The sequence below is a fragment of the Saccopteryx leptura genome, chromosome 1 (assembly GCF_036850995.1).
Source record: "Saccopteryx leptura isolate mSacLep1 chromosome 1, mSacLep1_pri_phased_curated, whole genome shotgun sequence".
Lineage (NCBI taxonomy): Eukaryota > Metazoa > Chordata > Mammalia > Chiroptera > Emballonuridae > Saccopteryx > Saccopteryx leptura.
Window position 1 is genome coordinate 381,262,664 of NC_089503.1, and position 25,360 is coordinate 381,288,023.

Below are 25,360 nucleotides of genomic sequence, written 5' to 3' on the forward strand. Positions count from 1 at the left end.
GTCCAGTCAGGACTCACAGGAGAAGCGCCCATCTGCCTCTCTACCCCTCCCCCTTCTTTTCTTCTCCCCTCCTGTAGCTGTGGCTCAATTAGAATGAGTTGGCCCTGGGCACTGAGGATGGCTCCATGGCCTCTGCCTCAGGCACTAAGAACTCCCAGATAGGCAGAGCATTGCCCCCTAGAGGGCTTGCCAGGTGGATCCCAGTCAGGGCGCATGTGAGAGGCTGTCTCTACCTCCCCTACTCTCACTGAACTAAAAAAAAAAAAATTAAAAAGAAAATTTAAAAATGTATTTTTGTAAAGGGCCAAAGACTAAATATGTATCAAATATTTTAGGCATTGCAGACAATATATAGTCTCTGTTATAACTACTCAACCCTGCTGTTGTTACACTAAAGCCTTTAAATAGAAAATAAATGAATGGACATGACTGTGTTTGTGTTCCAATAAAACTTTATTTATAAAACCAGGCAAGAGAGCCACAGTTTGCCAGCCCTGATGTAAATAACCAAGACCTAACCATAGGTCTTTCTGAAGACTTCTCTGTTATAACTACTCAACCCTGCTGTTGTTACACTAAAGCCTTTAAATAGAAAATAAATGAATGGACATGACTGTGTTTGTGTTCCAATAAAACTTTATTTATAAAACCAGGCAAGAGAGCCACAGTTTGCCAGCCCTGATGTAAATAACCAAGACCTAACCATAGGTCTTTCTGAAGACTTTTTACGGAGACATCTAGACAACACCCACCAGGTTCTACGAGTAGTTGTAAAACAACACTTACCTGAGGCAGCTGTTTGGCGATGTCTCCCCCTACAAAGACAGCTTCCAGATAAACCCACAGGTTCTGGACCACTAGCCACTCTTCAATTATATCAGAGGATGTGGACAATTTATACACCCAATTCTGTATATTTTTTTTAAATGGGGCATTGTATCTAAAAAGAATGAGAAAATATTACATTTCAATGACAAGTCAGAAAATAGTATGACCTAACAAAATAAACTACAGGAGAAACAGTCCTTTGGAAATGCACTTTTTTTTCCCCTAAAAGGCAGTCCCTAATAAATTTCTTATAGCTAATGAGAGCTTTGCTTTTTTATCAATAAGACTCGTACAGTGATTTTACTTATTGTTCCCACGTGTCAGTCAATCAATAGGAAAATGGGCCAAGTTTTATGCCACAGACATCTGGAAACAGAATTGTGCTGGTTCCCTCTAGGAATCAAGGGGAAACAAGGAACCAAACTGTTCTCCAAGCCCTTGGTGAAGCAAGTCTAAGTAGGGACCTCCTATGAGAAGAACGCCTAGGACACTACTTGTTACTGGTATGCGGAACTATTATGACAGGGCCAGGGCCGAGCTTGAGGTCTGATGTCCACTTGCAAGTGTGCTCTTCCTGCCCGCAGACTGCTATTGGCTCCAGGCACTGTGCCTGGATTGTACAGTGCTGGAGATCCAAGACAAAGACCCCAAACCAGCACGGGTCCTAGTCGACGGCCATCAGGCCTAGTGGGAGGGTTTATGAGGTAATGCAGACGGGGAAGACGCAGGTAAAGGTGATGCCACGGAGGAAGTGATGGACAGCGACCTGATAAAGACCCAGTTACCTACAGTTGGACTAAGAAGCTGACTTCTGCTTGTGGCGATGTCAAGTAGTTCTGATGTAGTCTAGTGGCATGTCTTAGTGAGTAGTGCATGCTGCCCATGGTCTTAAAACTCTCCTTGATTCAGGACAGAATGACTTGAAGGTGCTCACCTACAAAATGGAGTTCTTCTGTAAGAGTTTGATGCCTGAGTGCAATGCACAACTTCCCTGGGAGTCCTGTTATCCATAGACGGATAAAGGGGGTTGTGCTAAAATTGATCCCAGGAGGTGGATAAGCTGTTCAGGCACTAAGAGGCATTTTTCTCAACACCCCTTATATATTGTCCATCTGGCCACTGGCCTGTATATAGCTAAAAGGCAGTCAACATACCAAAAGCACCTTCAAAATCAAGCAATGCACACTCAAATCACATGAATGGGCATTTCAGGGAGTTGATGCATCTAGATAGTTGGGGCCGAAAATGGTCCTACCCAGAGGGGGAAAAGAGTTATCTCTGATTATATGTAAGTTCCCAACATGAAGGGAGATCTGAAATAAAATCCAGCATTACCAGTTTCACCAGTTTCTGTCCTTTGGCCAAGCACCCACATTGCACCACTGTGCATGGAAGACCCTGTCAGGACTGACAGGAACACCCGTGGAGCCCCATGAAATCAGGGACCCACGAGAAAAGATATTACCACACAGTCCAGGCAATATCTAAAGTCAAGTCTCACCCACGGAGATACACAGTTTCCTTCCCGAGTCATCCAGGGAGCCCGGGAGGTACAAAAGTCCCTGCCTGCTACAAGAGCCGTCTGTGATGAGCCCTGGAAAAGGCTTTCTAGATCTGCTAGTGTTGCAAAATTCTCTAAGAGGAGATTCTTCCAAAACGTGGTGACTTCTTAGGTATCTTTAAACTCTTTAGCAGGGCCCTCAACAATGAGTTTACTAGTAGTACAAATAGGTTCTATATTAATCAGGTTACATGCCAGTTAAGTAAGTATATAAGAATTTTTTTTTAAAATGCCCTCAAATCCTGAATTCCTTGGCCATAGACACTGTTCAGGTTAAGCTACCATTCTTCTTCAAGAGATTATCACCCAGGAAATCAGAATGGCAAAATCTGCAATGAACTATGGGGAAGTAGTAGCCCATGAAGTCTCAGAACCACCGAATATCATACAGTCACCTTTGCTCGGGTTATTCAGATACCCTGAAAGCAGAGGACGCACTTTCAGATCTTAACTCCACGACTCCCTGGACTAGGAGCTGTGTGGATCAATGCACATCATCCAAACACAAGACTGCCTCTGGGGCCAGAGGTCATGCAGCATGTCCTTCATTAACTAGTGACCCCAACCTGGAGAAGGGGAGTTAGAACCCCCGTGCACCCTGTACACTGACCTCTGTTAATGATGGGGCTGTAGCGTATTTCCTAGGTGTGTTCGGGTGAAGAACAGTTGATAACCACTACACAGCCAGCCAGGGGATTAGAGCTGACAGTAAACTTAACCTGAGTCCACTGAGACTTCCTACAGCAGCATGAAATCACAGGCACCGTGGAGCTGGTGCAGGAGCCCAGTGATGGACAGGTGGCCTCATTCAGGCCACAGAGGACCCGGCACAGATGTGGCCGTGTTTCACCATTAAAAAATGCAAATTTTAAGTGCCAACCCCTCATGGTCCATTCCTTTCACGAGTGGCCAGCATGCCTCTCCTGGGCCATTGGGTGGATACTTGAGCGGGTTTAGCCAAGAAGGGCAATGGTGACAAATCAGAGCAATGGAAGAGAGAAAATAAAATGAAGAGGTCATCTTGGGGAGGGGGGGAAATCGAGATGTTCAGGAGATAAGCTGCTAGTCTGAGGGGGACTAATTATGGGGACCACCAGAAAGAACAGGAAGGGGAGACAAGTCTCGTGAAAGGGAGATGGAGGCCATGATTAGTGAGGAGAAAGGTAGTTCGCAAAGGGACAGACGAGAGTCAGCACTTCAGGTCAGAACCTCACGTTCTACTGCAACCACCAAGCTGGGCTTCACCCAGTGTTTGATAACCCCCAATGCCAAAGTAAAACCTGCCCCGAAGTGACAACATCACCTGTTGCTCAGTAAGGAGCCGAGGATCAACCCCCAATACCAAAGTAAAACCTCCCCGCGAGTGACAACATCGCCTGTTGCTCAGTAAGGAGCCGAGGATCAACCCCCAATGCCAAAGTAAAACCTGCCCCGAAGTGACAACATCACCTGTTGCTCAGTAAGGAGCCGAGGATCAACCCCCAATACCAAAGTAAAACCTCCCCCGCGAGTGACAACATCACCTGTTGCTCAGTAAGGAGCCGAGGATCAACCCCCAATGCCAAAGTAAAACCTGCCCCGAAGTGACAACATCACCTGTTGCTCAGTAAGGAGCCGAGGATCAACCCCCAATACCAAAGTAAAACCTCCCCCGCGAGTGACAACGTCACCTGTTGCTCAGTAAGGAGCCGAGGATCAACCCCCAATACCAAAGTAAAACCTCCCCCGCGAGTGACAACGTCACCTGTTGCTCAGTAAGGAGCCGAGGATCAACCCCCAATACCAAATAAAACCTCCCCCGCGAGTGACAACATCACCTGTTGCTCAGTAAGGAGCCGAGGATCAACCCCCAATACCAAAGTAAAACCTCCCCCGCGAGTGACAATGTCACCTGTTGCTCAGTAAGGAGCCGAGGATCAACCCCCAATACCAAAGTAAAACCTGTCCCTGCGAGTGACAACATCACCTGTTGCTCAGTAAGGAGCCGAGGATCAACCCCCAATGCCAAAGTAAAACCTCCCCCGCGAGTGACAACATCACCTGTTGCTCAGTAAGGAGCCGAGGATCATCAGGCTGTCCTCCATCAACGTGATGATTTCCCCGGACTCGCTCCCTTTCAGCAGGAGCTCGCCCTTCCCCTTAAACGCCGCGAAACTCAGGTTCTGGTTGGTCCAGTTATCAATCACCAGAGCCAGCTTGGCCTCGATATCCTTCTCCTTGATGGCAGATATGCAGATGTCCTGCGCAGGGAGATCACAAGAACACGTCAGGACGTTCTCCGTTACAAATTAAGCGCACTGTAAAACCGTATCATCTTTGAGCCTGGGCCTAGAAGTCATTTAGACATTTTTACAGCCAAGAAAACCTAGGCTCAGGATCAGGGTGTTGCAAGTTCAAACAAGGAGCTTCTGAGACTTTGACTACTGTATCGCATACAAGGGATAATGGAACTTCAGTCATCATTTTTCTTGATGACATTTTAATTGGATTTTTTATTTTTACTTTTTGGCCAAAATGGAGATAATCCCAGCTGTTCTGTCTCAGCAGCCTGCTATGAGAAACAGATGAGAGCATATGGGAGAGTCTTCTGAACTCTTTGAAGTAACTTATAAACACTGCGATCTAAATTCCTGTCTGTTCTGGCCCTAATACAAACATCTCATTTGCTGAAAAGTCAATTCCATTCTTATCTGATGGGTCTTCTGGTTTGGCCTGAGAGTCCTTGATAGGAAAGTCTCACAAGCAGAAACAAAAGTAAGCTACTTTCCCCACCGTGCCTCAGTTTATTTTCAAACTTAGGATCCCAGTGATGGAAAGAAATCTAAGGCCGCAAGTAGCTACAATAAAATTTAGTTTGTGATAAGTATCATAAGAGCGGTATAAACTGTTATAAATTCTGAAGAGGGAGGAACAACTTCCGCCTGCAGTGAGGAGGGGAGGAAAGGCTTCCCCGAGGAGGAAGCCGCTGAGTGAGTGGGATTCCAACGAGGGTCCCGGGGGAGGAGGGGACAGTCCATGGTGAGGTGAAGACGTCCTTGAGAGGAAGTGGATCCAGTAATGGTGGGAATTGGGCTTGGCTAATAGTAAGGCCTGTGGGACGGAGCAAAGGATGCATCTGGTGAAGACGGCACAGAGGGTCTGAGGTACCGGTAGTTAATAACCAAATCCTAGAACTCCTTGGAATTATAACCTAAAGTTTTCAAAGCACAGCCTATGAATGGCTCTATTCTTAAGTGTAAAAACCTACTAATAAGAATTCGATGATCACCAATGTTTTTTCTTTTGTTTCTTTCAACAGTGTTTCAATGACATTTATTAAACAGATAAAAATTCTTTGAAAACAAAAAATTGGCATATATATGTTGCTAAAATAAGGCGAGGGAGACAGAAAACACAAAACTGGGGTAACTATACTGATATCAGACAACACGGACTGTAATAAGAGACAAAGAGGTCACTAGGGGGTCACACCAATAGAAGACAGAGCATTTGTAAATATTTATGCACCCAAGAGGGGAGCACCCATATATAAAGCAAATATTAGCAGACCTAAAGGAAGAAAGAGACAGCAAAACCATAATAGTATGGGACTTTAATACCCCACTTCCTCAACGGATACACCACACAGACAGAAAATCCATAAGGAAACATTGGCCCTAAACACATTAGGTCAGATAGACTTAATAGGTATATACAAAGCATGCTATCGAAAAGCAAGAGAATAACAAAGACAATGAGACACCACCTCAGCCCAGTTAGAACGGCTCTCACGGCCCCTGTGCACTGCTGGAAGAACTGCGTTCGCAGCAGCCACTGTGGGAAACAGTACGACAACTCCTCAACAAACCAAAGATCTATCGTACGCCCCAGCAATTCCACTTCTGCAATTTATTCTCCAATAAACTAACAAGCACACTAATTTGAAAAGATATGAGCATGTTTGCTGCAGCATTACTTGCCATAGTCATGGTATGGAAGTAACCTAGGTGTTCATCAACAGATGAAAGAATGAAAAAGATAAGTTTTATATATTTTAAATGGAATATCACACAGTAATAAAAAGAATGAAATCTTGCCATTTGCGACAACATGAATGGACCTAGAGGGTGTTATGCTAAGTGAAATAAGTCAGACAGAGAAAGAAAAATCAAACCAAGGCCCTGGATGGTGGCTCAGTGGATAGAGAGCCAGCCCGGCGAATGGACTGCCTGGGCTCAATTCCAGGTCAGGGCACCCAGGAAAAGTGACCATCTGCTTCTTAACCCCTTCCTCTCCCCTTTCTCTCCTTTCTTCCCTCCCACAGCCAGTGGCTCTATTGGTTCGAGCATAGCCTTGGGTGCCGAGGATAGCTCAGTTGGAGCACATTGGCTTCAGGTGCTAAAAATAGCTCAGTACTCAAGCAATGGTCCCAGATAGGGTTGCCCAGTAGATCCCAGTGAGGGCGCATGCAGAAGTCTGCCTCCCTATCTCCCCTCCTCTCACCTAAAAAAAAAGAAAGAAAAAGAAATTTGGAAAATGTTTTGAGGAATTCACCAAGAACACAATACAGAAATAAACATATTTTTTAAAAATGGAAGTGTAGTTAAGGCATAAGAAGGATATATTGAGGTGCTCCAAAACTAGTATATTTCAAATAATCATTATTTTCTCCTTGAGTTAAATAGCATTATTTTGCAAAACCGAGAGATATTCAGGATCATTCCGAAATTTGAGGGTGCATCATATGAGGCAATTAGCATGACCTTGAGTACAAATGTCTGTTTGTATCGTTTTGTTTAATTTCCATAAAAGAAAAGTGAGATTTCCTTTAATAAACTATCTTATAATTTTACGTACCTCAATGTCATCCTTATTTTTAAGGAGTGGTGCCTCCATAATATTTCTAAGACAAAAAGAATCAGATTCTATATCAAATGGGGTTCCGGTCAACTCAGAGATGCGGTCCCAGTGTCTCTGTTTCATGGCCTTATTGGTCATCATTTCGAGTAGAGGACAGGACTCACTGAAATCGTCAATTCTTTTTTTCAGATCCAAAAAAGCTTGCCAGTCTTTGAGTCCCTTTGGAAGTTTACGACATCTTCCAGAAAAAAAGAAAAGATGATTTCATCTACATATCTCTTTGAAGAAGGTGTTATACATTTACAGCAATGTAACAGAGGATTAATTCATTTATTAACTACCCAGAGAATTCTAAGACCAGAAGCCCTGTAAAAATGTAAGCCTAATTTAACTGAAACTCACCTGTTTTGAAATTCCTGCAGCTCTGCATTAATTTTTTCAATGTCTACGTCTCCCCAAAGTATTTCATAATAACCACTAATGTTGCCCATTACAGTGTCATACAGTCCGTAAAGCTTCTGCAGCAAGTTGAGTTCCTTTCTGGGACACCAAATAATTAAGTCATTACATAACGTACATATTAAAGATAAATTTCATTATTCGATAAGCAGAATTCATCCAAATACACTATGTGTATGAAATCTTATAGATACCAACATGCATACAAACAACCTTGTCAGTTTGCAAAGACTTTATTAAAAGCTCCATAAATTAGGTCAAGTGCACAGCTCTGAAATATTCCAAATCATACTATGGCCTGACATTAATAAATTGTTTGATTATCATTGCCATACCAGTCATTGCAAACAATGTGATCAAAAAACTTGATCATGACGTCAAAGCCTAGGCTAAGATTTTATTTGATTTTTTTCTTTCAGATGCAATCTGAATTTTTATAAGAATGTCTGCCCTTAAGTCTGACATTAAATATCACTTTCCTATCAAAAGTTTTCCCCTCACGTGCCCAAACGAAGTTATATCCAAAGCAAGAATAAAAGAAGGGATCCCAGGTCCATGTAAAGAAAAAGTCTTGATTGTGTCAAACACCAAAAATTGACCAATCACTCATGTTTGTGGATTCTGTCAGAATTCCTCAACCATTAGCATACAATGAGGGGAGCCAATGGACCCAATTTTAGTTTTTGAGTTTATTTCTTGAGTAGCCCTATCTGTAAGGATTAATGTTCACAACTGTTATTATTTATTATAGACTAGCTGTACCAGGCCATGTGTTCCTGTGGCTCACTCTGGATAAATGGAAAAGAAAGAAAAGAGAAAGCACATGTTTCTAATATATTTAATTTCACAATGCTTGTAGGTATATAACATTTTTTGTTGTTCTATTGACTGTGGAGATAATAGAGATTGTCTGGTTTGCCAACTCTAGAACAAGCAACATATAATCGTAAAATATTTAGTATAGCGCGTGTTGCTTTTACGTCCAACAGATGGCACTGTTTTTTAAAAAAAACATATTTTTACCTGTCACAGGTGTGACATCTATATAATAATAGGTATATAAAATCATGTGCATATTTGTAGGTATATAAAATGCGTGTATTCGAATGAAACGTTGTGTCAAAATTTCAAAGCAATTGGTGAAGAACTTTCAGAGATTTAAAATTTTGAACAAACATTTACATTTTTATTTATATAGAAGATAATGCACCAAAGCTAACTTTTGCTTGTGCTTTTTTTCTTTTTCTTTTTTATTAATTTTAATGGGGTGACATTGATAAATCAGGGTACATATGTTTAGAGAAAACATATCTAGGTTATTTTGACATTTGATTATGCTGCATTCCTATCACCCAAAGTCCAATTGTCTTCCATCACCTTCTAACTGGTTTTCTTTGTGCCCCTCCCCTCCCCCAACACGTTCCCTCTCCTCCCCCACACCCCGTAACCCCCACACTCTTGTCCATGTCTCTGAGTCTCATTTTTATGTCCCACCTATGTATGGAATCATATAGTTCTTAGTTTTTTCTGATTTACTTATTTCGCTCAGTATAATGTTATCAAGGTCCATCCATGTTGTTGTAAATGATCCGATGTCATCATTTATTATGGCTGAGTAGTATTCCATAGTATATATGTACCAAAGCTTTTTAATCCACTCGTCCACTGACAGACACTTGGGCTGTTTCCATATCTTCGCTATTGTGAACAATGCTGCCATAAACATGGGGGTGCATTTCTTCTTTTCAAACAGTGCTATGGTGTTCTTGGGGTATATTCCTAAAAGTGGTATAGCTGGGTCAAAAGGCAGTTCGATTTTTAATTTTTTGAGGAATCTCCATACTGTTTTCCACAGTGGCTGCACCAGTCTGCATTCCCACCAGCAATGCAGGAGGGTTCCCTTTTCTCCACATCCTCACCGGCACTTATTCTGTGTTGTTTTGTTGATGAGCACCATTCTGACTGGTGTGAGGTGATATCTCATTGTGCTTTTAATTTGCATTTCTCTGATGATTAGTGATGTTGAGCATCTTTTCATATGCCTATTGGCCATCTGTATGTCCTCTTTGGAGAAGTGTCTATTCATTTCTTTCGCCCATTTTTGATTGGATTGTTTGTCTTCCTGGCATTCAGTTTTACAAGTTCTTTATAAATTTTGGTTATTAACCCCTTATCAGAGGTATTGTCAAATATATTCTCCCATTGTGTAGTTTGTTTTTTTATTCTGTACTTATTGTCTTTAGCTGTGCAGAAGCTTTTTAGTTTGATATAGTCCCATTTGTTTATCCTGTCTTTTATTTCACTTGCCTGTGGAGATAAATCGGCAAATATACATATATTGCTGTGAGAGATGTCAGAGAGCTTACTGCCTATGTTTTCTTCTAAGATGCTTATGGTTTTACGGCTTATATTTAAGTCTTTTATCCATTTTGAGTTTATTTTTATGAATGGTGTAAGTTGGTGGTCTAGTTTCATTTTTTTGCAGGTAGCTGTCCAATTTTCCCAACACCATTTGTTGAAGAGGCTGTCTTTACTCCAATGTATGCTCTTACCTCCTTTGTCAAATATCAGTTGTACATAAAAGTGTGGGTTTATTTCTGGGTTCTCAGTTCTGTTCCATTGATCTATGTGCCTGCTCTTATGCCAGTACCAGGCTGTTTTGAGTACAATGGCCTTATAGTATAACTTGATATCCGGAAGTGTGATACCTCCCACTTTATTCTTCCTTTTCAAGATTGCTGAAGCTATTCGTGTTCTCTTTTGGTTCCATATAAATTTTTGGAATATGTGTTCTATATCTTTGAGGTAAGTCATTGGTATTTTAATCAGTATTGCATTGAATTTATAAATTGCTTTGGGTAATATAGACATTTTAATGATGTTTATTCTTCCTAACCATGAGCACAGTATATGCTTCCACTTGTTTGTATCTTCCCTGATTTCTTTTATCAATGTTTTATCATTTTCTGAGTGCAAGTCTTTAATCTCCCTGGTTAAATTTATTACTAGGTACTTTATTTTTTTGGTTGCAATGGTAAAGGGGATTGCTTTCTTAATTTCTCTTTCTGACAGTTCATTGTTAGTGTATGAAAATGCCTCTGATTTCTGAGTATTAATGTTAGTTCCTGCCACCTTGCTGAATTCATTTATCAGGTCTAGTAGTTTTTTGACTGAGACTTTAGGGTTTTCTATATACAATATCATATCATCTGCAAATAATGATAGTTTTACTTCTTCTTTTGCAATTTGGATGCCTTTTATTTCTTCTTCTTGTCTGATTGCTGTGGCTAGGACTTTCAGAACTATGTTGAATAAGAGTGGTGAAAGGGGGCACCCCTGCCTTGTTCCTGATCTTAAGGGGATTGCTTTTAATTTTTGCCCATTGAGTATGATGTTGGCTGTGGGTTTGTCATAGATGGCCTTTATCATGTTGAGGTATGTTCCCTGTATTCCCACTTTGCTGAGAGTTTTGATCATGAATGGGTGCTGGATTTTATCAAATGCTTTTTCTGCATCTATTGAAATTATCATGTGGTTTTTCTCCTTCCTTTTGTTTATGTGATGAATCACATTGATTGATTTGCAAATATTGTACCAGCCTTGCCTCCCCAGAATAAATCCCACTTGATCATGGTGTATGATTTTTTCCATATATTGTTGGATCCGGTTTGCTAACATTTTGTTGAGGATTTTAGCATCTATATTCATCAGGGATATTGGCCTATAGTTTTCTTTCTTTGTGTTGTCTTTGCCTGGTTTTGGAATCAGAATTATGCTTGCCTCATAAAAGGAGCTTGGAAGTCTTCCTTCCTCTTGAATTTTTTGAAATAGCTTGAGAAGGATAGGAGTTAGTTCTTCTTTAAATATTTGGTAGAATTCACTTGTGAAGCCATCAGGCCCAGGACTTTTCTTTTTTGGGAGTTTTTTGATAGCTGTTTCAATCTCATTTATTGTAATTGGTCTGTTTAGGTTTTCTGATTCTTCCAGATTAATTTTTGGAAGATTATATGTTTCAAGAAATTTGTCCATTTCATGTAGGTTGTCTAGTTTTGGGGGGTACAGTTCTTCATAGTATTTTCTTACAATATTTTGTATTTCTGTTGTATCTGTTGTTATTTCTCCACTCTCATTTCTAATTTTATTTATTTGAGTCCTCCCTCTTTTTTTCTTGGTGAGTCTGGTTAAAGGTTCATTGATCTTGTTTACCTTTTCAAAGAACCAGCTTCTGGTTTCATTGATCCTCTGTATTGTTTCTTTAGCCTCTATGTCATTTATTTATACTCTGATCTTTATTATTTCCTTCCTTCTACTACCGCTGGGCTTTACTTGCTGTTCTTTTTCTAGTTCTTTTAGATGCAGGGTTAAGTTGTTTATTTGAGCTTTTTCTAGCTTCTTGAGATATGCCTCTAATGCTATGAACTTCCCTCTCAGGACTGCTTTTGCTGTGTCCCATAAATTTTGAGTTGATGTATGCTCATTATCGTTTGTTTCTAGGAATTTTTAAATTTCTTCTTTGATCTCATTGTTAACCCATTCATTATTTAATAGCATGCTATTTAGTTTCCAAGTGTTTGAGTATTTTTCAGTTTTTCTGTTGTGGTTGATTTCTAGTTTCACACCATGTGATCAGAGAAAGTGCTTGATATGATTTCAATCTTCTTAAATTTGTTGAGACTGCTTTTGTGCCCTAACATGTGGTCTATCCTAGAGAATGTACCATGAGCACTTGAAAAGAATGTATAATCTGCTGTTTTAGGGTGAAAGGTTCTGAAGATATCTATTAAATCGAGTTGATCTCATATGTCCTTTAAATCTGCTGTTTCTTTGTTAATTTTCTTTCTTGAGGATCTATCTAGTGATGTTAGTGGGGTATTGCAATCCCCTACTATTATAGTATTGCTGTTGATCTCACCCTTTAAATCCATCAAAATCTGCTTTATATATCTAGATGCTCTTATATTAGGTGTGTAGATATTTATAATGGTTATATCTTCCTGTTGGATTGCTCCCTTTATCATTATGTAGTGACCTTCTTTATCTCTTACTATACTCTTTGTTTGAAAGTCCATTTTGTCTGATATAAGTATTGCTACCCCAGCTTTTTATTTATTTCCATTTGCATGAAATATTTTTTTCTATCCTTTTATCTTCAGTCTATGTGCATCTTTTGTTTTAGGTGTGTCTCTTGTGGACAGCATATGTATGGGTCCTGTTTTCTTATCCAAGTAGTTACCCTATGTCTTTTGATTGGATCATTTAATTCATTTACATTTAAGGTTATTATTGATATGTAATTGTTTATTGCCATTTTATTCTTTAAAACTGTTTCCCTCTTTTGCTATATTCTTTTTCTCCTTTGATCTGTTTACAACAGGCCCCTTAGCATTTCTTGCAGGCTTGGTCATAGTGAATTCCTTGAGTTTTTTTTTTTTTTTTGTCTGGAAAACTTTTTATTTCTCCTTCAATTTTAAACAATAGCCTTGCTGGATAAAGTAGTCTTGGTTGTAGGCTCTTGTTCTGCATTACTTTGAATATTTCCTGCCATTCCCTTCTGGGCTCAAGTGTTTCTGTTGAAAAGTCAGAAGTCATCCTTATGGGGGCTCCTTTGTAGGTGATAAGTCTTTTTTTCTCTAGCAGCTTTTAATATTTTCTCTTTATCACTTAGCTTTGGTATTTTAATTATGATGTGTCTTGGTGTAGATTTCTTTGGGTTTCTCTTTAACGAAGTTCTCTGTGCTTCTTGAACTTGTGAGGTGTTTTCCTGCCTTAATTGAGGGAAGTTTTCAGCTATATGTTTGAACAAAGTCTCTATCCCTTGTTCTTTCTCTTCTTCAGGAAACCCTATGATGCAGATGTTATTTCTCTTCATGTTGTCACAGAGTTCTCTTAGAGTTTCCTCAGACTTTCTGAGTCTCTTTTCTTTTTTATGCTCTGCTTCTGTGCCTTTATCTTGTTCTCTAACTCGCTGATTCAATTCTCAGCTTCATCTATCCTGCTTTTAATTCCTCCCATTGTGTTCTTCATTTCTGATATTGTATTTGTCATTTCTGACTGATTCTTTTTTATTATTTCAATGTCCTTTTTTATATTTGCTATCACTTTATTTAGGTGTTCGTAATGACCATCTATTGTTGTTCTAATATCTTTGAGCATCCTAACAATCATTATTTTAAACTCTGCATCTGGTAATTTGGTTATATCTGACTCATTCAGGTCCTTTTCTGGGGATTTCTCTTGATTCATTTGTGTTGCATTTCTCTGCCTTCTCATTTTGTCTGTGTAAAAGAAGATTTTGGCCACTGGAGTCCACTGGGTGTGGCCTCTGTGTTCCCTAGGTGTGGTCTGTCTGCAGGCCTGCCACCCCCTCTGCTGTTGCTGCCTAGGGCGTTCGGGTATGGGCATTGCCGATGCCTGCTCACTGGGGCTGTTGCTGTAGTTTCTGCCTCCCCTTCATGGGAGTGGCTGTGATCATGTGCTCAGGTGTACAAGCTTTGGTGGCCTTGGCCTTCACCCTGCCCCTGTGGGTGGCGTTATGCTTGGCCCTGAGGGCAGGGGTGAGCACCTTTGCTCAGCTGCGGGTCTCCACCTGATTCTGGGCTTTGGCCCTGCCCTTGCAGGAGGAGCCAGCTCGTGGGACAGCTGCAAGCCTTGGCTCCACAGGCTGGGTGGGACTGCATGCCCATGCTCAGTAGCAGACTCCGCCAGTTCTGGGCTTTTGGTTCCACCCCCAAGGGATGAGCCGGCTCCCAAGTCAGGCCACAAGCCTCAGTGCTGTGGGCGGGGCAAGGCTGTGCTCCTGTGCCCTTGCTCAAGGGCGGGTCTCCACCCTTTCCAGGGCTCCTGCCCTTCCCCTGCAGGCTGGATTGCAGGCGGCCTGGAGCTGGGCTTGACCACTTTTGCACGTCCCTTCCTCCCCAGCCAGGCACGACTGAGCTCACATCTGGGCCTCAGTGGTGGCCAGCTGGCTTCCACCCTTGCTGACAGAACCACACTTCCACATGCTGCCAATGCCCGCCCTTGGGCGAACCCTCAGCCATGTGGGTGGGGGCGCTGCAGCTCAGACCCTAAGACTCACTACTGTAGTCCCAAAAGCTCCCTCCTTCTAAGTGACTCTGCTCTGAGCACCGTGGTAGAGCTTGTTTGGCTGGTGTCCTGCTTTCCTTTGCTGGTATTGCTGTTTCCAGGGGAAATATTCACTTCAGATTTGGGGAGTGACTCGTGCCAGGGGTTAGGGTGGCTGTCCCTCAAAGTGTTTCTCCTTGTGCCTCCTAGATTATACTCTCTTCCTGCTACTCTGGTCCTCTCCCCGCTCCCCATCCTCCAGAGCCCTAGGTGGGTGGTTGTGAGAGAGGTTTTCTGCGCGGTCCCTTTAAGAAGAATTCTGGGTCTGAGAAGTCAGTCTCTTTTTCACAAACAGTATCCTTTCTTGTTTCCAGCTAAATACTGTCCATACGCCTCTTCTAGGCTCTGGCATTGCAGGCTGGGGCTTTGTTCCTGGGACTCAAGATCCTCCCCTCTCTGCTAAACTCACTTCCCACCATGCAAGTCTCTCCTGGCTGCCATTCGCTCTGGGGAGCTGGGAAGCCCTCTCTGCGTTTCTGCTTTTCCTACCAGTCTCAGTGTGGCTTCTTCAGTGTTCCTTGGTTGAAGAGTCCTCTTAGTTTAGTCCAAAGTTGGTTTTTCCAGATGATGGTTCTTAAAATTAGTTTGTAATCCACTTTGGTTTTGGGAGGTGGAAGTTGGTACGTCTACCTACTCCATCACCATCTTGTCTTCATCCTGCTTGTGTTTTTAATGGGTTAAAACTCATTTTCCAATCACCATTTGGGTTCACTAAACCCTTTTATACATCTAAAACACATTCTGGAATCCTAGTTACCTTGTTTTTCCACTTTTTGTCTGTTTGTTTGTTTCACACTTTCTAATTTATCATCCTAGGAATTATTTCACTATTGAAATAATTATTGAATATAGAGTCATTACTGAGTATTCCCAACTGTGCTAAAAATGACTAATATTGTAAGAAAGAAGAACAATGAAATCTCCTGGAAGGATTATGCAATAATGAAAAAAAAAATCACATCAGGTTTCTGACTGTTACCCAAAGTATTGCATCATCTTGCACAAAAGGTCAAAGAACTCTGGCGATACCAATTTCATAATCTTTGATTTTTTATTTATTTAGTCTTCATTTAAAATAATTAAGAACTCAGAATTTCTCATTTTCAACCTAAAAGAGCAAAGAAGAAAATTGACAGAGGAAGGTGCTTCCTAAGTATTAAACAGAAAAGAGACAGAAAGCAGCATCAAACCCGAATGACAGTGAAACGCACTGTGTGAGTGTGATCTCAGACTGAGTCTTCAGGTCAGCGATTTTCAACCCTTTTCATCTCATGTCATTCAAATACTAATTATTAAAATTCTGTGGCACACCAAAAAAGTATATTTTTTGCCCATCTGACAAAAAAATAGGTATAATTTTGATTCATTTACATCGGAAGGCTTTGTTTGTTGTGTTGGCTCCTGCCACCTTTTTATCTGACAGTTCCAGGAAGAAGAGGTCAGTGCCTTGCATGTTTTAAAAAAAGAGTCAGGCATTGCATGTTTTAAAACCAGCATGTCTCTGATAGCACACTGGTTGAAAATCACTAGCTTAGATGACGATAATCTAGATGAATTTTATTAAAGTCAGTGACTTATGAATAAACAATATATTTCAGTAGAGGCAAGGGCTTCACCATGCAGTATTTTTTGCAACTAGTATATAGACCGTATCATTCTGCCAAAACGATGTGACAATGTTGTTTCATTATTTATTATGTTTACGTTTTATTTGATACATTCCTTCAGAAGACAAATGTTGAAGGTAGATGTGCATTCAAAGAAAATAAATGACACAGATATGAAAAAAATTCATTGAATTGATCATTCAAACCTCAAAGTAACGATTTTTGAATTTATAGTGCAAAGAAAATGATCTTCTCCACAACAAAATGATGGGTGTCTGAGTTTGAACAATGCAAGTGTAAGACAATCGGAAGGAATGGTGAGCTAGAAGTACTGGAGATGGATCTGACATCAGGAATCAGAGTCCACAGGACGGTGCGCCCCAGGTTCACAAAGACAGCTGGCGAGCAGCCGGCTGCATGCAAAAGTCGGGCTGCATTTCATGCATATTTATCTTAAAACCAGGACATTGTGGAGCGAAAGTTTAGGTTTTCACTGTGCAAGTTCTTACTAAATTTTCTAATAAAATTGCCTTTCACCATCTGTTCATTCTTACTTCTGTAAATTATTTACAAATTACTTAAAATATGAAAATAAAAAGAGTCTATTGGTCCAAATGGAAAAATAAGGATGATTATTTGTTTTTAGAATACTATAGGTTCAAATAAAACACTGAGTCTCAAATGGAGTATTACCTAGAGAGTTTATACGAAACATAGCTTTCTAGGACTCAGTCCCAGAGCTTCTGATTTAGTTAGTCAGGGTCAAGGACCAGACCTCAGCGATTCTAACACAACTGGTCATGGAGTTAAGCATGGAGAATGACTACTTTAGAAAAAGAATACAAACCATCTATCTATCTACCCTAAATGGCTGAAGCATTAATTTATCCTCAGGACAATTCCAGGTCTATTATTTTGCCATGACAGTTTCATGCCATGACTTTGAAAGAAGTCAACACAAAGATCTTCCCTAAAGTTGAGATCCTAATGAGCTAATACCACTGTTTTAATTTTGCCTTTGAGGAAAATTATATTTAAAATCCTATTAAAATATACTTGTTTAAATTCTAGAACCACTGCTTAAAATCAATCAAGTTCTCTGGCCTTCACGCTCCATGAATTTTAATCCTGCCCAATTAGGAAGGGCACGTAGCATACATGCATGCAGTAAGAAGAGACTGAGAACTGAGGGTGGCTTTCCCTTTAAATAAACAGAAGTTATCCAAAATGGCAGTACTTCTGCACCATCGTTGACACTATTCAAAAATAGTGAAAGGGCCCTGGCCAGTTGGCTCAGTGGTAGAGCGTCAGCCTGGCGTGCAGGAGTCCCGGGTTCGATTCCCGGCCAGGGCACATAAGAGAGGCGCCCATCTGCTTCTCCACCCCTCCCCCTCTCCTTCCTCTCTGTCTCTCTCTTCCCCTCCCGCAGCCGAGGCTCCACTGGAGCAAAAGATGGCCCGGGCACTGGGGATGGCTCCTTGGCCTCTGCCCCAGGCACTAGAATGGCTCTGGTCGCGACAGAGCGACGCCCCGGATGGGCAGAGCATCGCCCCCTGGTGGGCGTGCTGGGTGGATCCCAGTCGGGCGCATGTGGGAGTCTGTCTGACTGCCTCCCTATTTCCAGCTTCAGAAAAATACAAAAAAAAAAAAAAAAGAAAAAAGAAAAAAAAGTAGTGAAAGAATAAATAAATAAAGTGCAGGCTAACCTTGGCCATGTATAACCACAATTTTTGCATTGTATTTTCCCCCATTCCAGAACATTGCTTTTGAATTTGGAGGCTACATATACAATGGGTCCGGAGTAGTCAAGAATGGGGGGGGGGGGTAGTATTTAGGAGTGTTCCATGGGAGGCCCATCTCTGCCTAATAACAGAGTTAATGATGACACAGTTCTTCTAACGGACAGTATTTAATTATTTGCATGTAACATATAAAATGTCTAAACTTACCTGACTTTGTGTAAAACCTCATAGTCAGTCACGGGCAATCCAAAAAGTTGTTCGCCAGATGAGTATGTAACAAACTTTCTCCATAGATCATCAAAATTGGCCTGGAAAAGGGTTTTTGAATTGTGGGAAAACATAATTAATTCAGATCCCATTAAACTAGAAGGTATTATAACCGGAATAAAAGCTGCACTGAGGTACATTTAATACTATGTATGAAACAAGGATTTCTGAGGCAAATTTATGCTGACACCAAGCTATCAGAGGAAAAATTAAGCACTTAAGAAAATCAACGTTCAAGCATTCTGAAAGGACATATTTTCTATAAAATTATTTTTTAAATAAAGTAAGTGATCCCAGAAGACCTATATTTCAAGTTCCCATAAATATGTCTGAAATGTAGTGTTTAAAGCTGTATTTAAAAAAAAAATCTAGAATTCAGGCCTTCTCACTAATTTAGACTGGCCACCTTTCCCTCGGGGCTTAAATGCGCGAAGCGTTAGCATCAGCCACTCAAGCCTGTTCCCTCTGTGAGCGGCAAGGAGTCTGTGGAATGAAGGATTCCATTTTAACACAATTTGAGATAATTCTAACAATTTAAATTGGCAAGGTTAATGCACGTCCTCTGAACAGAAATTTGAATCTCCCACAGTTAGAATGCTAAGTATTCACAGTGTTTAGACAGACAGCAGTGTGGTGACTACCAGAGGGAAGGGGGATGGGGGGTAGAAGGGGGTGAAAGGGGATAAATGGTGACAGAAGGAGACAGGACTTGGGGTGCTGAACACACATTACAATATACAGATGATGTATTCTAGAATGAAACCTGTATAATTTTATTAACCAATGTCACCCCAATACCTTCAATTAAAAAAAAAAAAAAAAAAAAAAACAAGACAAAACAGTGTTTAAAGCACAAAAGCCAAGAGAAATAATCCATCTGTGACAAGATACGTGTGCTCTGCTTACACGGAGTAACACCTCAGTGAGGATGCTACACCCCAGCCCTGCAGACACCTGGCACGGGCCCTCCCAGTGCTCAGCAGGGGAGGGACCTAGTTCTGCGGGACACATTAGCATACACCTGCAGACACCTGGCACGGGCCCTCCTAGTGCTCAGCAGGGGAGGGACCTAGTTCTGCGGGACACATTAGCATACACCTGCAGACACCTGGCACGGGCCCTCCCAGTGCTCAGCAGGGGAGGGACCTAGTTCTGCGGGACACATTAGCATACACCACAGGAGCCCAAGTGGGAAGGCATGAAGACACCGGAGGGGCGCTGATAAATTCGTCATTCCTGAAGGGCATGGCCATGTTTGCATTTCTTCTGTTCCCTGGTGGTTAGTACAGTGGGACTACGTGAGCGTTAGAAAAGGAGAGATGAAAACTTCAAAGTTAGCGTGCATTAAAATAATGATGTCAAGCCCTGGCTGGTTAGCTCAGTGGTAGAGCTTCAGCTTGGCATGTGGATATTCCAGGTTTGATTCCTGCTCAGGGCACACAGGGAAAGCACCCATCTGCTACTCCACCCCTCCCCCTTCTCTCTCTCTCTCTCTCTCTCTCTCTCTCTCTCTTTCTCTTTCTTCCCCTCCTACAACCATGGCTCAATTGGAGTGAGTTGGCCCCAGGCACTGAGGATGGCTCCCTGGCCTCTGCCTCAGGCGCTAAGAAGAGCTTGGTCGCAATGCCCCAGATGGGCAGAGTATCACCCCCTAGTGGGCTTGTAGGGTGGATCCCGGTCAGGGTGCATGAGGGGAGTCTATCTCTCTATCTCCCCTCCTCTCACTGAATAAACAACAAAAAATGACATCTAAGATCTTGTTACTGTGGTGAATTGGCAGGTGCCAATCACTCACCCCTTGTCCCTGTCAGGACACAAATGCAATAAAAGGACCCACACACAGTCCCAGACAAATGCAGACCAGAACATCGGCTTTGTCAACAGGCCGGCCAAGTGCCCAGTAATGCCCAACATCAGAGTAAATAAAACTGAATCAAAGAACATCCCTGGGACCTGAGGCCCCCCGTGAGGTCCTGCCTTGTCCCCAGATCTAGCTCTTGGCACAGCTTCCTCTGGAGGGCAGAAGGGAGCACCTGTTTGGAGGACAGTTGGGCCTGCAAATCCAACCCCAGGTCACACACCCAGCTGGATGCATGGCACACAGCCTGCTGGGTTCGCAGCCCCGAGCCTAGTAAGCAGAACAGACACAAGACAGCAAGAGATGGACCCTGAGCTGTCCTTTCAATAAAGTGACCACACCCCTGGTACAAGGCTGACACATTCAAGTCCTAGCTGCTGACCAGCAAATTGGTAACTCTTGAGGCAAAGACAAGGAAGTGGGTCTATCTTCAAAATATACCCAGGCTCCTACCACTTATCAACTCTAATGTCACCACTCTGGTCCAAGTTACTATCACCTGTCACCTGGCTTACTGCAACAGCCTCCTCATTAGTCTCCCTGCTTCCCCCTGGAAGGACAGCCAATAATCTACGCTCAACACGGTACCCAGGGCGATCTGCTGAAAACACAAACGCCATCACGTCACTCTTCTCGCTCAGAACCAAACCCGGTGCTCTTCCAGGGGCTGGCAAGGCTCCCGGTCTGCCCCTCCTTGCATGTCTGTCCCTATCGCTGTGGCTGTCCCCTTGCTCACCTTGCCCCAGTCACGCTGACACCCTGCCTCCTCACACATGCTCGCTCGCTCGTGCTCAGGGCCGCGACCCTCGCCCTCCCCCGGCCCGGAAGTCTGCCCCTCCAGGTGTCTGCCCGGCCTGTCTTCACTTCTCCAGGTCTCTATGCACCTATCACCTGTGCAAGGAAGCCTTCTCTGGGGACCCTGTTTTATCTCTCAGCCCCGCATGCACTCAACCCCGCACAGCACGGCCAGCACTCCACGGCCCTCCCCTGCCTCCCCCACCCTCAGCGCCGTCTCCGCCCAACATCATCATCATCGCTCTTCACTGTTCATTCTGCTTCGACTGCCGGGGGGTTTCGCTCAGCCCAGCTGTCAGCCACCAGGTGAGCCGGCCGGTGTTAGTCCCGGCTCCCCCAGAGACACGGCCTTTCCCTGGGACTTCGGGTCCGAACGGGAGGACTCTAGTTAGCAGAGAGGATCAGAGCCTCTCCCAGGGGCCAGGAGATAGAGCCGGCAGGGGTCTTGGGAGGAGCTGGTTTAGTCCAAGAGTGACCACCATATAGGTCTGGGGAGAGAAGCGTGACGACAAGGACCTGGACTACTTGTCTGAGGACATCGCGTGTAAGTGAAAGGCTTGTGCCTGCTGCAACTCACGCAAACCCTTGCCCGCACGTGCCCCCTACTGTGTGAGCACCCACAGCGTGGCTGGGCTGGCCCACCCTCCCTGGAGCCAGGCGGCAGGAACCCTGGGCTCTGACCGGTGAGCGCATCTGCTCCGCACACGTTTACCCCACTAGGGACCAGCTGCAGTGCCCGGATCTCCAAATGACCCCGAGGAGACACTCTCCTTATCAGCGCACAGACGCTCTACTTTAAAACACTCACCCCAAGGGAGACCCTGGGAAGTCAGACACCGCATGAGAAATCCCGGCTGCTGACGACAGGAAAAGCCTGAAGTACTTACTCTTCCCTCTCTCAGGAGGTCCTGCAACTGGACGGATTCCTTCCAGCTTGATCAACCCTTTTGAGCAAAAGGCTGCGTGGAACCAGCCCAGAGCGCCCACGGAACACACGTGTAAAGCAGTAAGAACACGATGAGTGACCCCACTCCTCCGCTTATTTGCTTGGGGTGAAACACCCAATTACCACGTGATATGCAGGAACTTCTGACACAGGTAAAGGGATATCCAGAAATACCCACCAGAATGTGGCAAAACTAAGGTAGACGCTACAGAAAGCCTGCCCGTGGCTAGATTTGCTGCACAACGTGGGCATTCCTGGTAAAGAGGAAGACACTGATTTCGGGACAGCCACTCTGTAGCCCCTCGTGGGAGCCCGTGGGGGCCACGCGGGTGGACGTGCAGGCAGAAGCCGGGGCCAGGGAAAGAAAAGAGAAAAAGGAGGTCCCGAGGGAGGTGCGGGACAGAGAGGTGTTTATTATTATTGTCACTGTACTTAAAAAAAAAAAAAAACAAACAGTTTTTTTAAGAGGCTGATTGAGAAGATTTAGTAGAGGGGAAGGTTGAAAGTAAAGAAGAAAAAGGGTCGACCTAAGAAAAGACGAGGGAGAGAGTGAAGAGCCCCCCGGGGACAGGAAGTGCGGCGACACCCTCTGAAATTCACAGCAGAGACCCCATATGTCTTCTGTAAATTTGGAGACAAGATCATCTGTCCGAAAAAGAGAAAAAATACAAAAACTGCGCCTCGCACACTTGTCCTGTCGCTGGCTCCACCTTCAGCGGCCCGGGCTGCGAGCTGGGTTTTACCAAACGCACGCTCCATCCAGCTGTCCTTATTCCAAGTGCCGCTTCCCGGCCCGGTTTTTACGATTCCTTGTTTGTATTACCGCAACTGCCATCAGCCAGACCATGCTCCCGTCGAACCACTCTACGCTCTAGGGCTACAGAGATCTTTTAAAAGCACAACTGTTGTAAAAATCCCAATCTGACCATCTCAGTCCCTGCTCAGAGTCCTCCACCCTCGGGATGAGCTAAGAGCTCCTCATAAGAGCCTGCAGGGCCTTCCCGTTAGTGACCGCAGCCCCCTTGTCTGCCCGCCCCTCGTCACCATCTTTGCCCACTGCACCCCACACTGTGCTGCTTACACCTCCCTGAGACTCTCTGCTCGTCTCCTCATTTGGGGGCCTCAATTCTGCCTAACCGGTTTTCCCTCCTCCTTCTCCTGGCTAACTCTAATTAGTCCTCCAGGATGCCGCGAGGATGCCTCCTCTTCCTCTTCCGGGAAGCCCTCTTTGCCCCCACCAGCTCCGACTGGGGTCGGGATCTCCTTACGTCAGTTTCCACACCACAAGTTCTCATGACTGGATACCAGGGCATGTCACACAGTGTTGTGATCATTGCTCCAGCTCTCTGTCTGCCCAACAGGTTTCAGCAGCTTAGAGGTAAGATCTACTTCTTAATCGTCTCTCTAGCTACCAAGTCGCACAGTAAACCTCCAATAAGTATTTTTTTAATAACTAAGAATGCCAAGAGGATAGGGGACCAAGAGAGAACATGAACACATGGTCCGGCCACTGCAGAGAACAGGAGCGAGGACGGGAGCACATCCCAGGACTGCTCGATGCTCTGAGGACCTGGCTTCCAGCAGAATCCACGAACCAGCCAACATTCATCCTAACGAGGGTGTGGTTTTCCCTACATGCGCTCAGCACTCTGAGTGCAGAGAACGAGGGAGAATAAATGGCCTGACCCAATGAGCATTATACCTACGGCCCAAGACAGGACCCAGGAGCAGGGAAGTGGAAAGTGATGAATAGGAAAGAAGAAATTAACGGATACAGGGGGAAGACAGAGAAACCACTGACACTGAAAATCTTCTCAGATACATTTTATTATACTTGTTATCACTCGACATACAAATGAGATGCTGGGAACTAGAAGAAAGCGTACACTGAAGTTCAAACTCCAGGTCTCAGTCTCTAGCTAGACAGAGAGTTATTCTGTGGGAGTGGTCATGGAGGGACGCAAGAGGAGGCGGCAATTACATTACTTGGCAATTAAAATACAGTTAACATCTGTATGTACTTCAAACACTAACATTTCTATCATAAGGGAAAACATAATTTTTTCCTTAAAATAGTGTTTAAAAATAACACATTTTCAAATATGTAATAACAAAAATGTAGTTTTACCTGAAATATCTGTAGCCTGTTGCTCGCTTCCTGGGGTGGTATATTTGGAACCATGGGTCCTTCCTATAATAAATCATATGATCTCTATTTTAATTCCTAATCATTTGTACTTACTAATTTGCTGGATTATTTTCTTTCAAACAAATAAACATTATTTTTCATTTAAATGGCCTAAATTTGCCCTGTACATGAGGTTTTCACATATTTTTGTTTTACTGAGATATAATTCACATAGCATACAACCCCTCATTTCAAATGTACAATTCAGTGGTTTTTGTGTAATGCAGTTGTGTTGTGTGTGACCACGACCATAATCAACTTCAGAACGTTTGCATCACTCAGACTTCTATTCATTTTCTAGGACTTGGACATCGGTAATAAAAAATGTGACAGTTGTACCCTCTCCGAAGTTTGTACCGCGCCACTGCTGGGTGTCACTTCGTTTATGATCGTAAGTAATGGCACTGAGGTCGTGTGTTAGAATGACTGACAAGAGTCCTGAGACTCTTTTCGCTGACTCCTCAACCCCACGTGGAAATGGATGCATGTGGGTGAATACTTGGAAGGAGCAGTAGGCCGTCTCCGTTAGCCTGAGCCAGAAAACGAGCTGCAGAAGGGACCCCACGGAGTCCGCACGGTAATGAATGGTATGTAGGAGCAAAATAATAGACCAGATTCTCAGTGCAGTAGAGTAAGCAGGCAGTCCAACGTTGACTAATCTGGCCAAGGGATATAAATGTAGTACGTGTAAGAAAGAAAGCTTTACACAAGTAGCACTGAGGGCTTAACCCTCCTGTGAATCCAGATCCGCTATGATCACTATAAGAAAGTAGAATATTTTAGGGGAATACGTCCAACGTCTGAGTTTACCATCAGGGAGGTCGACCGCTATCAGTCATTACAGCAGGTTGAAGAGTTTGTGGGACTGACCCAGTGTGACATTTATTATTTCAGTGATACTTTTGGTTCTCTAAAAGTTTGTGAAAAAAGAAAATCAGTCATGTAATACCCTGGTATTAATTAGAGTGTCTACAGTACTTCAACAACTGTATTACATTTTCAACTATGAGAATTCTGGCCCTGAGAAAGGGCAAAACTAGATCCTTGGCTCCTTCCATATGGAGGTTGTTGCTCCTTTTAGTGTAAAATTTTCTTTCTTACTCTGTAAAACATGCTTGAAGGAGTAGCTGTTCCCTCTTTGATAGCTG

The 25,360-nt window shown here is 43.2% G+C and overlaps 1 protein-coding gene across 1 annotated transcript in view; it reads right to left on the reverse strand.

Moving 5' to 3' along the window:
- DNAH8 (dynein axonemal heavy chain 8) overlaps positions 1-25,360 on the reverse strand; it is a 313,181-nt gene that overhangs the window by 211,585 nt on the left and 76,236 nt on the right. Inside the window, exons 28-33 of the mRNA XM_066361430.1 lie at positions 24,153-24,215; positions 18,366-18,466; positions 7,631-7,768; positions 7,226-7,466; positions 4,430-4,629; positions 787-940 (exon numbers count right to left, since the gene is read on the reverse strand). Coding sequence (XP_066217527.1) covers positions 787-940; positions 4,430-4,629; positions 7,226-7,466; positions 7,631-7,768; positions 18,366-18,466; positions 24,153-24,215 — 897 coding nt within the window. The remainder of the gene's footprint in view (positions 1-786; positions 941-4,429; positions 4,630-7,225; positions 7,467-7,630; positions 7,769-18,365; positions 18,467-24,152; positions 24,216-25,360) is intronic.